We start from the raw sequence: 14,650 nt of genomic DNA, 5'->3' as shown, positions 1-14,650 counted from the left end.
TTATGATTCAGCTGATTGTTTCATTACACTAAGAGAGGTAAAGGAACAAAGGAAAGCTAGATTTTTTCTGAGATGCTTTTGTTTATTTTCATCCAGTTCTTGAGATTAAACACTGCACAACATGTAGGGATTGTTGGATGTGACAAGCTTGAAACATTGACAAAAATTGTCCTGGCAGCTTGGGCCATAGGCTTTGAAGGACAGAGCAAGAAATGCACAAAATAGTGTTTGGTCATGTGTTTATTTTGGCCCATTGAAATGAAATATAATTAAGCAATGGCATGAAGATAAAGTAACTGGAGCCAAAGTCACCCTGTGAAGTCTGTAGTTCAATGGGAATGTGAATTTGGGATGTAGTTATTATAAGGTTAAAGTGTACTCAATTGTAGCATCTAAGAACTCCAAATATTTTCTAGCTCTGCCTTGTCACAACTGTGGCTGAAGTGGTTGCATGTTTAATAAGACAGATTTGCTCCTCCTAAGAGTCAGACAGAAGCTTTTCTTCATTGTTAAGGGTCATAAGTTAACCCTTCATGGAATTCAAGATCACCCATCTCATGTTTGCTTAGTTTCAAAAAGCTGATTGTAATGCATGCCTTCTGCATGCTTTAGGCACTGTGTAGAACAGCCACAACATGGAGTCTATAAGGTATGAAGTAGCTAGAATAAGAGTGGTCTACTGAGTTGGCTTGTGTTTAAATTTGAGCCCAATAATGTGCCAGCTACAGTAATCTGAGCAGCAGTACTGTAATTCTGTTTGCAGCTGAATGAAGATATGGAGTGTGCACCTGCAAATTCTGAAGCAACAGACGAACAATTAGATGAAGAGGATCAGGAAGATACCAGTTCAACAATCCTTCCAGGTGAGGGCTTCTAATCTTGTCAAACTGAATAATTCATGATGGAGCATCTTGAGCTTTTGTTGGATATTGTTACCAATTGGCAAGAAACACTCAAAGCAATGATACCTCCCCAAAGTATCGAGAGAGTGCTGTTTGTGAGAGACAGGTAGATTGCTGAAGTATTCAACAGGCATAAGGCAGGGAGGGCAGGATTTCCCTTGCAATGAATGTTCTACCTGTGGTAGCCCATGCACCAGGAATACCTGTACTCAGGCACTCAGAGGCAATGTGGGGAAAGCTGATCACTATATTAGTGATAGACAATAGGGTTATGTAATGCTTAGGACCATTTGGGGACCCAAATGAAGCAGCTGTCTGCAACTGTTTAAAGCAGCTGCATCTTTTTCTAGAATCATACAGCAGCTGTACTATCCCATTAAAAGATGTAGCTGCTTTAAATAGTCGCTGAGCACTCTACATGCTCAGAAACACCTTTTTGGAATTTAATCCAAAATGTTGATAGCACTAATAAGCAAGTCTCAATTCATCTCTGCCCCCATCCCTTTTTTCAGTATGCGAAGGCATGAGTTTCCATAGATTTAAAGAAAGAAGCCTCTGATAGGCTTAACGCTTTTTTGAAAAAAAAAAAACCCAATGTATCAAAAATCTCCAAGCCTCTAAAAACTGAACGTCTAAAACTTCCAGCCCCACCATCTGTAATATCATTGCACCTCTGACATGCTCCCTATGGCCTTTGGCTGCTAAAAACCATTAGTTAAAAGGCAAAACAATTGCTTGATCCTCCTTCACATCCTTTCCATGCAAGGAGAAAATAAGATTCTGCCCTTCCAAATACTCTCCACTTCCAGAGTTTTGAATCTGTCCTCTATAACAAGAGGAGACTATTGTCCATTATGAACTGCATTTTCAAGTTGATGTTACCTTCAGTTCTAGATGGCAGCAGCCCTTCTGTGCGTTTCAGCAAGTCCTGCCTGAAGAATGTCTTCTCTGTAATACTTCTCTTCATATATCTGGTGCTTATGGCAGTAGCCATTTTTTTGGCCTATCAAACCATCGCTGACTTTAGGGAAAAACTCAAGCATCCTGTGATGTCCGTCTCATTCAAGGAAGTGCCCTCTTACGATGCCCCTGGTAAGACCAGAGGATGGACAGCATGTTTTCTGGGGAATCAGGTAGCATCTGCAGTTATCCTTTGAATTAAAAGTTTGCCACTGACTGTCATTCAGTTGAACTGCTCTTAAGCTTGTGCGGGACGTGTGCTATCTTCATGAAGGTGACGTTTCTCTGAAGGAACTCTGGAAGCTGCAGTTCTGCAAATTCTGTTGAAGGCTTTGGAAATCCAGAAGTTTGAGGTGGAAAGTGTAACAGTGAGCAGAGCCACGTTGTGTAAACGTACACTTGTGTACTCCGTAGCAGAAATCTCTGGTTGGGTTCATACACTGTGTTAAGCTATGTTTTCATCATATTTTCTTGAACAAGCTGTAATGGCCTGGTTCATACATAAACCATGGTTTATAAACCACAGTGGCTGATTTTATACATCTTTCTAAGTCAAAGAGCCACTTTGGTGGAGTCGTTAAGAAGCACTGGATTAGAAGCCAGGAGACTGAGTTCCAGTCCTGCTTTAGGCTAGGTGACTTTGGGCCAGTCACTCTCAGCCTTAGGAAGGAGGTGAGGGCAAACCTTCCAAAATTGCTGTCAAAAAGGCCACATAGTCTTGTTCCTGTAGTCACCAGAAGTCAGGATTGACTTGATGGATCATAACAACAGTAACAAGCCACAACCTAGATTACCCTATGGCTTAGTATTATTGTGTGAATCCTACCTAACTTTATTTCACTATCACAGCTTTATTTACTTCATTTTACATTGAAGTTTCATTCCTCAACCTATTGCCACCCTATTTTAATCTCAAAGGAGTGCCCTCTCAACACATGCACGCAGCACACCTTGTTGTTACACGGGAGAGATTTCTGGAAGGAGCAGCTCTTCCAGGACTTCCTCTGTACATGCATGGAGAGAGGAGGTGGCATGAAGGTGACCTTTAACTCCACTTAAAACAACAGCCCTGATCAGTTCTTTAACACAAATCTGTTGTATTGAAAAATAAGTTAATGCACATTCTTGTATTTACTGTATTGCAATTTCAATTGTGCAGCTGTAAGGACATTAATATCAAAGTCTGGAAATCTGTCTGCACGTGTATATGTATTTATACTGTTACTGATCAAACCACAGCTAAGACAATTCTCCTGCCTTTCTCCTAAGGGTCAAGGGGGCTTTATTGTACAGCTGGTATCTTAGTATGGCTTAAGGCAACCACATTAGTGTTAACTATAGTGACGTATTATGATGGTTTTAGGGCAGGATTGTGCAACTTTTTCTAGCAATGGGGTGAACTTTAAAAAAGGGGCTCCAAGAATTCCTGGGAACACAGGAGCAATAAGATGGCCTTTTCTGGGAGGTCAAACATACTGAATTTTTTAGCATATTTTACTGTGCAAAAACTGAAGTACTTTTGCAGCTTTATTCTGTCATACTGTTCATCTCCCCTTTTGACTACTGGCAGTTCTCTAGGATATTGGAGAGAGATTTTCATCTAGAAATGCGGGTGATTGATCTCTGGACCTTCCTTATATGGAGCCTGTGCTGTACCATTGAGCTGAATGGTCCCTCCCAAATGTTTTGGCTGAGAGTGGATTTTGTACTATGATCCTCAGGGTCAGCTTAAAGGTCTTCCTGTTTTGATTTTCGTATTACACTTTGTATTATGGATTAATAGTGATACCGTTTGCTTACAGTGCTGTTCATGTGATGGGCTTGGCATGGCCTGTGGATTGCTTCCATTGATTTCAAATGTAAAACTGTTTTTCCAAAATAGGTATTGCCCTCTATCCAGGCAAGGCTGAATTGCTAACCTGCAAGCATCACTACTATGATTACATTCCACCTCTGGTCAACCCAGGCCAGCCAGGGAAAATTGAATGCATTACTCAGAGAATCAACTACACAGATCCTTTTACTAATGAAACCAAGGTAATAATTAAAGAGAACATGAACTAAAGTCCATTGTGTGCGTAGTGGAGTTAGCACAAAGCAGGAGCTACTATGATATTCATATTGCATTTTCCTACTCATAGAACATATAACTAGGAGCAAAGCAGGAGAAGGCACTTTTCCATCTGCTCTCAGAATGCAAAGACATCTTTGAAGGCCTATTTTGCTGACCTAGATGTCCAGACAGGTTCCTGTCGAGTTTGGCAACTCCTCAAAATGTCAGGCCTTAAACCAACACTTTAAATTGTATCCAGAAAGCAGCTGACAAATTTTCAACACAGGCATAACATGCTCCTGGTGCTGTGGTCCTTTGCCAAGCATTAGAGTTGTTTAAAACAACTTTGGAAGATTATTTTATGCTTCAGACTAATTAATTACAGTAATTTGACTAAGGCTAAGATGAACAAAGCCCTTTCCCATTGGTCTGTATGATGCATCTGTTGATAGTATTCAGAGGCGTCTGCAGGATGCAGCACTTCCACCCAAATGACAAAAGCAGCATTGCACCATTTTGAAACAAATTCCACCCCTTTGTTTGTGTGAAGTCACAATACATGTGCAAAAAGGGTGGAGCTTGTATCACAATGGCACAATGCTGCTTTAATTATTTTTTCCCTCTTTGGCCCCTCCTGCAGACACCTTGGTTAGTATATATGCTTTAAGATACTCTTTGGAATTAAAACTGGGCTTCTAAAGAAGGGAATAAAAAGCTGGATCCCTTTTTAGTGGTCTTCAGTCTGAGCAGTCTTCACTACTGTAATATTTCACTTCGTTTCACTACTTCACTTCAGTCTTAGCAGTCTTCATTACCACAAATACCCAGCAGCTATAAGAACACTGGGACTTACATTTTCTTAGTTTCACAGCTGTAGCAATAGAAGTATTCACATAAAAGTATCCTTAGTGCCTGTTATAGGTTCTGCCTCCCTGGCTGTGTCTGTTGGCCATGTCCTCCACCAGCTGTATGTTTAATATTTAAAATAAGCCTGGAACCATAAGGATTCTTCTGTACAGAAACTCTACTGTCTATATAGCTATTTTATGTGCAGTGGATGTGGTCTGGAAACACATTGTCAGGTAGAATAGGACTAGCAGGTATGCCAGTTCACATACACACTCTCCATGTGTGAGCAGGTATGTATGATCCTCCTATAATGCTGGCCTATCTTAAAGCCCAGTTGTAAGTTTTAGCATAACAATGGAAATGCAGTGTTTTGAAAATTTAAATAGCTCTGAGTAATAATTACCAATCTCAGTAGTTCTCATCCCAGCCTCTCTACAAATGCTGTGCAAAGAAGCCGGGGTTGCTGTCAAATGAGAGGGATGATGCTGGAATGAATGAAGGCAGGTCTTCTTATTGGGACAAATAGTTGAAAGAGGGAGCCTCCCATCCCCTGTCCCTTTCTTCACAGTTTCCTGACCCTCGTGTTACATTTAGGAAGAAGGGATTGTGAAGATTTCTATGGAGAAGGAAGGCAAGAGGGGAAATCTATATCTGCTAGTCCTGTCTTATTTTCATAAATTTAGATCTAGTCTGTATAATTAATAGAAAACAACAGCATGTCTATTTTCTTTAAGGATGCTTTGGAATATTATTTTTCTGCTGTTAACAAAGATGTGGATAAGTGAAAGGATTCTGGAGTCAGGATTATCTTAAATTGTCTTGATTAATCCCATGATATATACATCCATATGGAAGGCAAAGCTTCTCCTCATATGTCCATTTTTATTTTATTTTTTTGTTCCTTGCACTTGTAGAAACATGCTGTGATTGTCAAGGGACCCCAAGATGTGAAGAAACGGGAATTGGTCTTCATGCAGTTTCATCTAAATGAGATTGATCAGGATTTCAGTGCAATAGATTATCTTCTTTTTTCTTCATTCCAAGATTTTCTCAACAGGTGCGGCCCTCCTTAACTTTCAATCATATCAGAAAGTAATCCATATTTTATGATAAAATGGTTTTTTGAAAGTAGGCTTTTAAAAATAAATTATTTAATAGAACAAGTTCCATTCTGTGAGTTGTGGCCAGTGAAAAACAGCATAGCAATTCATGACTACATCTCTTCCTAATCCATTAAATTAAGCAGGATTTGTTCTCTGGGGTCCTGGGCAGGTAAGGAATTCCACCATTCTTGGAAACAGAACAGCAGAGGATCCATTCAGCTAGACTGTGAAATGGGCCTTTAATAAATCTATGCAAGTGCATCTGCTTGAGAAGCTGTATTTTGAGTAAATCCAAGTAATTGCCTTTTGAGATGTTTTCCATATAAATTTAGTTTACGGTGAATCACGTACCTTAAAAACCTACACTTCTTTTTCAGGGTCACAAGGCATATATGAGTGCTTTGTTACCCCACAGTTAGTTGGAATACAGAGAAATTTTCAACCTTAGTGGGTAAAACTGGAAAGTTAAGGAGTCCCACATAGATCTGGTAATGGAGCAAAAGCATCCTCATGGACCTCTGTGGACACAATTCATTCCAGCTTAGTCGTGTGTGCTTCAAAAGCCTGAGTAAGCATTTTTTATAGAAAGGAAGGCAGAAAGAGAAACCTGAATAAAAATATTAGTAGTAGTTACTGGGGTATCTGTGGGTGTAGGGAGGGGTGAAAAGAGTCAGGATGGTGGCCATAATCGTGTGATCAATGCTTTATCCTTTTTTTACTCGCCCATCCCTGCAGGGACCTCTGAGAAGTTATCAGAAGGGACTGATGCACATTCACTCAAGTGGTTATAAGTCAGTGGTGGGCAAGCACTTGAAAGTCTCCTTTTGGCAGGGCTGGTTACAGAAATGTTAGCTATGCACTGGACAAATGCAATCCAATGCACCTCCAGTTGAGGCTGTTGCTTTTGAAGTGGCTGTGAATGCTGCCCATGGAAGTGCTTGTAATATCTGAGCAAGTCAGACCAAGGCTTTGATTACAATCAAGGCAGCTTAATGTGTTCAGCCTTAAGAGACCAGTGAAGCAATACTGCTCTTCTTCGTGCCTGCACTCTTTAGTTTGAAAAGTATTTTTTCTGCTGTATTCAAAATGTTGAAAGTGGGCTGTTTTTGCTGTACCACTCAACCCAAACAGTTCACCTTAACCCACTCAGTTTTTAAATGGAGCTTTTGCTTACTTTTCTCTTTAAGGGGAAATCTTGCTTAGTCTTCTCCTTTAGGCTATGAAATATATTTTTTCTGTTTAGCTTTTTTAAAAAAAATGGTTTCCTTTTCCACTTTTGTACATCAAGAAAAACACTGCAGTCTGAATCACTGGCAGTGTTACATTCTATTTAGCTAGTTAATTTTATTCATTATTGAATACATAACACAAGAGGGAGAGTGGGAAGCTTGAAAAACAAAGAAAAACTCAGTAATTTGTCTGGAACAAGGATTCAGGGAAGATCTTCCTTCTCCATGTAACAATGAATAAAGTCACAAGGAAATCTTCCCAAATCTCACTGAAGTATCCTTTAGATTTTCTTATTAACTGCCACTTCCAGTGAGGATTCACGGTGAACTAGACGTCCCTGAAGGAGCGGGGACAGCATTGCGGCGGAGATTGACAGCCAGACAGTGAATTCTGGCCAGCGAAATCTCTCTGGAAAAAGGAGAGATTGTGGGATTGCCCACATGTACTCCAGACAGCTTCTCCTCATGAGTAGACTGCAGGAACCAAGGTTTTTGTGATGGACTTGCGCGTCAAGTGGAAGTCAAGGGATTTCAACTTTCAACAGTCATAATGTAGCCTATATGGACACAAAATTTGCTGACCCTCATTTCTTAATCACTTTCGGAAATTGTTTAACTGCCTTTTAGCTGTTAGGAATCTTTGCAACAGCAAGTTTTAGAGCACCAGGTGAGTCTCCTTCAAAACCTCAGTAGCTGGTCTTAGGGCAAGACAGAATTCTCTTAGCTTCAGCTCCTCACTGTAAATGTGTGGTACAAACTGTGGAGAAAATGGCAAAATGTGTATTACAACACAAACACCAGGCTTTTGTACTTGCATCCCTACGTCGGACACAAATGAGAAGTCCCGTGGTATGTGTTGCATTGCATTTTTTGTTATTTGCTGCCTTACAACCTATTCCCACAGGTGCCTGTGGCTTCACTTTTGCACCTGCAGTGTGGGAATAATACTAACCTGCTTTATGATGACTGTTGCTGCAAGTTGCTGCAAAAATTATGTATTATTTCATTCACCTTAAAGAACTATATAATTGAAATAAAGCTAAAACTGAAAAGCTTTATAGCATGTAGATTCCCAAATAACACAAACAATAATAATAAATACATATATTTTTTACAAAATATCCATTGATAATAAGGAATCTAACAAGTTCCAAGAAGATCATTTATGAACATGCTGGGAAAGTGGAAATGAGAGACTATGAAGCAAAATCATAGCCAGAGCAACAGTTTGTAAAGCCAGTAGCGCTACACATTTTCTCCGGCAAGATACCAAAGCTTCATAACAAACCACAATAATCTTTCTAAATGTAACATTACTTCTTCCCATTACAGTCCGAACAAATCAGAATTTATGAAGGTGTGTGAGAGCTCCTATTCCAGTTGGAAATTCTCTGGAGGTTTCCGAACTTGGGTCAAAATGTCTCTGGTGAAAACAAAAGAAGAAAATGGCGTGGAGGCAGTTGAATTCAGGCAGGAGGTAATGATTTCTCATGAGGCTTTCTGACCACACAGCTTTTATTGATGTACAAATAGCTAAGATTCTGGTTGCTGTTGGCTGTAGTATCATTTTTAGTTTTGTGGGAGAGTGAAACATTGAAGGTTTGTCAGACAGTGGACTTTGCAGAATTTGTTTGGTATTTATAAGTATCAACCAGAACACACTGGAAACCAGCAAAGTATTAAGGTTGGTAATTTTTTTTCCTAATCTTGCCTTAGATTCTTAAATCACAATTTTAACCAAAGATGGTTAGGAATTCACCAGGGATTTCCCAAGACACTGTTATGCTTGGCGTTAAGACGTCCCCTCCAATTCTGAGTACACAAATTAGTTCAACTGGAAACTTAATCTTCAGCACTGATGACAGGACAGCATCTTTGACCATACTTGGGATAGTAGACAGGCTTCCCATAGCGTGCACAGCTTCCCCAAGCTGGATGCACCAGCATGTGCCCTACTCACTGACAGTATCTGCTTCCTAAGGCATCCCCTTCACTTTGCTTAATGGTAAGGCAGGTCTTGACAACTACTGGCATGTTGCCTTTTTCTGCACTCTGAAGGTGACATATAGCAAGAGAAATGCTCCATCATTAAGAAATGCATTAAATTCAATGAAATACAAAAGTGTATGTAATCACCTATCAACTACTGATCGTTAAGACTTTTGCTCAAGAAATGATTCTTGAAGTATGCCCCTTCGCTTTCCCATTTTGCGTTTTTTGAGAAATTAGGGTTTTGTTGCTGGCTATATTCCACACATCAGCCATTTTGGGAAATTCCCCCATTTTACTTACCTTTTGGAAGCCCATGTTTGCATCCTGGTAAGGTTGATTCCCCACCCCCCACCCCCAATGTTAGCCCCACAGCAGCCTGTCAGTTTTATTCTTATTATTGTTAAGGCACGTGGGTTCTCAGGCTTTTTTTTTTAAAGTGTGTCTTGGCATGTTATATATGAATAATCACATATTTTTCCTTTATTGTCAGATTAGTGTGGTTAACTATGTTGAACAGAGGACAAAAGCTGGCACTGACCAGCTATTTTTTGTGGTGTTTGAATGGAAAGATCCTTTTATTCAGGAAGTTCAAGATGTGAGTAAACTTGGGTCATTTTCCATTGATGTAAGCTGCCAGCCTAAGTATAGATTAGGAGAATAAATAGGACTTCCACTATTTCCAAGATGACATACTTGGAATGTACTCAGAATAGCTAGAAATTCTCACCCCATGTATAGATTCCCAGATGAAGGTCTATCAAAGAGTGATGTATGGCAGAAAAAACTTGATTGCTGCTGCACACTGTGACTTATCTGAAATGTAATAAAAACTATAGAAGCATTAACATTTTAGCAGTAACATATCCACTTAGAAGAAAGTTTCTTTGCATTCACAGCAGCTTATTCCCTGGAAAATTTATATCAGATTACAGCCTAAAAGTAGGAGTACACAGTGGTGCTTAAAAGTTTGTGAATCCTTTTAAATTTTCAGTATTTCTGCATAAATATGACCTAAAACATGATCTCTTCTCCACAATAGTCCTAAAACTAGATAAAAAGAACCAAATTAAACAAGTGAGTCAAAAACATTATACTTGTTCATTTATTTATTGAGGAAAGTGATCCAAAGCCAAATATTTGATAATGTTTTCGGTCATATTTATGCAGAAATATTGAAAATTCAAAAGGGTGCACAAACATTTAAGCACCACTATTGATAGGATAAGTAAACCAGCTTTAGATACTGTTCTATTAACAGCAAATCTCAATCTTAGCCATGTGGATATGCAACAAGGAAAATGATATTGAAATGCAACTTTTTCTTTTGGTCTGTTTGGAGAAGTAACTGAAAGTACAATGAGCTTTCAATATGTTAACTATAAACCAAATGTTTTATTACAAAACATTCCGTAATAAAAATTAAACAGTAGCTTTTTAATCAACAGTTTAAATGAGTTTAATTTATTTCCATAGATTGTCACTGCAAATCCTTGGAACATGATTGCTCTTTTGTGTGGTATATTCCTGGCTTTGTTTAAAGCAGCCGATTTTGCCAAACTGAGTGTGAAATGGATGATAAAAATCCGAAAACGGCATCTCAAGAGAAAAACTCAAGCCTTGAACCACATAAATTGATAACAGTATGCTTCACAGATTTCTGTTTCACTAAGAAGTACAAATAGGACAACTAAACCAATACAACCACTGTCTTACACAAGAAAACTGCATTGATGGAAGGACAAATTGCTTCGCTGGATTGAATTTAACACTTGGAAGTTTTAGAAAATGATTGACTCTTTATAAATCCATAGTCTTTTCTAAAAATATGATTTCTTTTACAAACTGCTACTTAGTGGTAGGGATATTCCTGAAACAATATTTAACTTCCTGTAAGAAAAGAAACAATTTTTATGAAGTAGGATATCTTTTAAAAAATAGGGAGGAATCTAAAATACAACGTATACCAGTAATGAGTTTAGTTAATCCTGTTCCCAAGCAGTAAGTCTGATCACCTATCAACTCAGGGACAAAAACCTTTGCTCCAAGGCCTTCAACTGGATATGCTGTCAGTCAAAGGGGACAGTACTTTATTGGATTCTGATTCAATATTAAGTATCACTTATATTCCAACTGTTGCTCTGACAAACACACTCCAAGGGATGAAAGCACATTATTAAAACAGTATGCACTAATTGTATATTGAATACCACTGATTCACAACTAACCCAAAAAGCACAACAAAAAAGATTGATCAATATTGGTTCTCTGCGGGGCATAACAGGTAGATTTCTTGGTGCTTCTATCTGAAATTATACATTCTCTGTTGGATTTCAGCTCTTTATGTGTTGGGACTTGTAGTTGCTAAAGCAGGGACAATCTTTTTTATAAAAAGAACAATTGATCTCTGATAACCACTGGAGGCATTGTGATGATGTGATATGCTGCCAGATTTGGGAGGTGTGGTGCCACATGCCAGTATTGGTTTGCCTACTCCTCTGTTAACAGAATGCAGTACAATAAACCTAAAAATAGCTCTTGTCTTCACAAGAGTTATTAACTAAAAGAAGACAGAACACTGAAAACACTGGAATTTTATCAAGCATTCCTGTTAGATAATACTTAGGTTGAAGATTTTTCAATAAAACATATCTCTGTACTACACTTACTCAAAATATTGGTACTGTCTTAATAGATGGATAAAGTTCTCCAACCTTCAGACCTCTTCCAAAACCTATAGATAGCAAACTTACTCATAATTCCATAAGCAATAAAAAGAGAAAACACATGTGGTAATAGTGAAGTATTACAAAGATAATTATTTCTTAAATGAGAAATGTTTAAATAGTTATTTTATATTTACTTAAAACATTTTTCTCCTATTTAAATCTTTCCAGGCAGATTATGGTAGTCCAAGATTGTGTTCGTATGTTTGAAATGTTGCCCATACAAATCCAAAATGCTATTATTATATCTAATTCCAGGCATCTGTAGACATAAATATGAAGTCACTAGACATCCGTTTTATTTTCAAGTGTGAATATATCTCCTGCCCAAAAGATAGAATCTTGTTTTGTTCAGTCAGTAAAGTGAAGAGAAGACTGAGGGCCATAAAATATTAGAACAATTTGCTGTTGGGTAAAATGTAATGGTGTCCACTGAGTAGAATGAATTGGCTTTTCTCCTATAACTCCCCACCCTATCCCATGCTCCTAAAAACTACTTGACAATATTGGGGGACCTTTTGGAGCAGATTTGAGTAACAAAATCCCATCAAAAAAGTATACAGTACAGCTGTCCATCCAACACTGGATAGTGCCCATTTTTTTTTCTGCAAAGGGCCTAACTAAAATTAGATCTATTTTATTTGTCAGCCTATCTTCATTTCAGTTTGATAACTGCTACCTGCCTTAATCTTGTTCTTAGTATTTAAACCTTTTAATTAAACATTACAGTGTTAGTAATTTACTTGAAAGTAGCCCATCAATATAACCATTCTATTTATAATGATTAAATTACAAAGATGGTAATATACAGCACTAATTACAAACATAAAGATTTTATTGAATGCTGCTCAATCCCTCAGTCTTTCAATACAAAACCATTTTCCACACAATTGAAATTTAAGAGGTTGGAATGATACTCTGATATAAAGATCTGCAAAAGAACACCCCACTATCAAGTAAAAACAAACAAAATTTCAAGAATCAGTTTTCGCCATCTTAAGCACTGTATTTTCTGTAACAAAAAGAGCTGTCTTGCATGTCTGCATAGGAATTGCACAGCCCAAGCTTTAAACGGAGCAGCTGGGCACCCTGCAGGGCCAGGCTGAAAGCAAGAATAACTAGGTTCTACAAAAATTGTGAAACTATAGAGTGCAATTGATAGTTCCAATTTTACTTATGGGAACAGAAACATGATTACTGAATCTTTCTTAAGAGGAGGCATGAGAACTATGTGGATATCCTTGATTAAAAGTTAACCATCTTTCCTCATTCAGAGCTCATGTAACTGCTTAAGCAAAACACGTAATGCAGTGTAAGTCCTGTCCAGGTAGTCTCCTCACACAGTTACAACTATTTGAGGGAGAAGCCCAACTCAGCCGAGCTGATCTTACTCTCTTCCATGTCTCTATCCATTTCTACAGCCCACTCAGCCCATGTTAAGTAGAGAATACCTGTAATAAGTCCTTTCTACTTGAGAAGGTTCCTCATATAATTTTGAATCTTGACCTCTCTAAACTGAGCATTCTTATACAATAGCCTGACCTGTGATACTGTAATGGGCAGATTCAACTCAAGTGATAGGTGTTTACTCAGAAGCAAGCCCCACCTAGCCTCATGGGATTCAGTCCCATTAACGTGGTATTAGATTTTCATCTTAGTTTCGTTTCAGGAAACACAGTAAAGCTAGAAGTCTCTTCCTGAGTCTCAGCCAAAGGCCGCAGCACTACGAAAAGGACATGGGGAGAAAATGTAGTTACCTGACATCTATGCCTAAGTGCAACACAATTAAGAAAGAAAAAGAAAACTTCAAGTCAAAATTTCACCATTCCCATAATTAAATCACACACATCATAGATGATAAAACTCCTTTCTGTGAGATGTCAGAATTGACAATATAGCAATGATTAGAGACAAATTTACAGTATGCTATGGTAAATAATATCACATTCAATTACTGTATTTCAGTTCAAAAAAATTTCATTTACATTTTGCCAGAAGGGGGAAAATGGTCATTTCAAAGATACTGATGAGGTTTCTCTTCTGCATTTTTACATATTTTTAAAAAAATCTGTACAAAAGGGATGCCTCACAAACAGAGGCTTTCACACTCACTTGGCACTATCATTTGGTATATTTATCACAGAGGAGGAGGTAATATTCGGCTGGTTAGACAAAGTTTTCATGAGTCTAAGTTCTTCCAGCTTTTTCCATAATTCTTCACGTTCTAATTCTTTCTTCTTCCCTCTATAAAAAAATGTGAAAGATTCTTTATCCATTATACATGTTAGCAGCTAATAAAAAGTATCAGAAATCTTAAAGATACCATAAAGATTAACTTGATTATCCTAGCATGAGCCTGTTTGGTACCAGTCAGTACAGACGATACTGAGCAGATAATGTCAAGGTTTAACTCCGTAGAAAACAAGTTTTTAACATTTCAGTCTCTATTTTCAAAATAGCCTAAAGTATAGAAAAATAAAAAAGGTGATGAGAGAATATAAGTAAAGCTTTACATGAATGAATAATTAACCTTGATTATATTGTAGTGCTATAAAATACAGTAATCAAAAAGTGTTGAAATGAGTTTCCTTTTATAATACAAACAACTCTCCTCTTGTAAGGAGGCTGCAGTTCTTCACATTATAATGGGGGTTGCTTCTGGGTTGAAGCATGTCTAGACTGCTTGTAGAAGATAACGGTTGGTAGTCATCAAGACTACTCTTTCAAACTAAAATCAAAAGACTGAGAATTTAAGAAGTGAGAAAGGCCGTGACCTGCTAACAGCATCCTTTTGTCTGAAATGGTCATGAGATGCCTGCTCACATAGTCTTTTCCAGTC

The 14,650-nt window shown here is 38.0% G+C and overlaps 2 protein-coding genes across 4 annotated transcripts in view; one reads left to right on the top strand and one right to left on the bottom strand.

Annotated features, from left to right (window-relative positions):
- Positions 1 to 767: 767 nt before the first annotated feature.
- PACC1 (proton activated chloride channel 1) lies at positions 768 to 14,382 on the top strand. Of its 2 annotated transcripts, XM_063303253.1 has the most exons (7): positions 768 to 863; positions 1,791 to 1,994; positions 3,745 to 3,899; positions 5,679 to 5,821; positions 8,429 to 8,573; positions 9,579 to 9,683; positions 10,562 to 14,382. In XM_063303253.1, the coding sequence occupies exons 1-7, from the start codon at positions 776 to 778 to the stop codon at positions 10,721 to 10,723; spliced, it is 1,002 nt and encodes a 333-aa protein (XP_063159323.1). In that variant the 5' UTR covers positions 768 to 775; the 3' UTR covers positions 10,724 to 14,382. The 2 variants fall into 2 exon arrangements, with proteins under 2 accessions (XP_063159323.1, XP_063159331.1); XM_063303261.1 differs by lacking the exon at positions 9,579 to 9,683.
- Positions 12,629 to 14,650, bottom strand: part of PPP2R5A (protein phosphatase 2 regulatory subunit B'alpha) — a 50,707-nt gene continuing 48,685 nt past the window's right edge. For both annotated transcript variants that reach the window (XM_063303235.1, XM_063303244.1), the window contains one exon: positions 12,629 to 14,055. In XM_063303235.1, the coding sequence (XP_063159305.1) occupies positions 13,920 to 14,055 (136 nt within the window). In that variant the 3' untranslated portion in view covers positions 12,629 to 13,919. The remainder of the gene's footprint in view (positions 14,056 to 14,650) is intronic.

Source organism: Candoia aspera, chromosome 1 (genome assembly GCF_035149785.1).
Source record: "Candoia aspera isolate rCanAsp1 chromosome 1, rCanAsp1.hap2, whole genome shotgun sequence".
Taxonomy (NCBI): Eukaryota; Metazoa; Chordata; class Lepidosauria; order Squamata; family Boidae; genus Candoia; species Candoia aspera.
This window is presented reverse-complemented; position numbering and strand designations above follow the sequence as displayed.

Excerpts from the sequence above, each read along its gene's own strand:
- PACC1 (XM_063303253.1), top strand. The coding sequence starts at position 776 with ATGGAGTGTGCACCTGCAAATTCTGAAGCAACAGACGAACAATTAGAT. Across the intron at positions 1,995-3,744 it reads GCCCTCTTACGATGCCCCTG|GTATTGCCCTCTATCCAGGC; the intron begins GTAAGACCAGAG and ends TTTCCAAAATAG. Across the intron at positions 5,822-8,428 it reads TTCCAAGATTTTCTCAACAG|TCCGAACAAATCAGAATTTA; the intron begins GTGCGGCCCTCC and ends TTCCCATTACAG.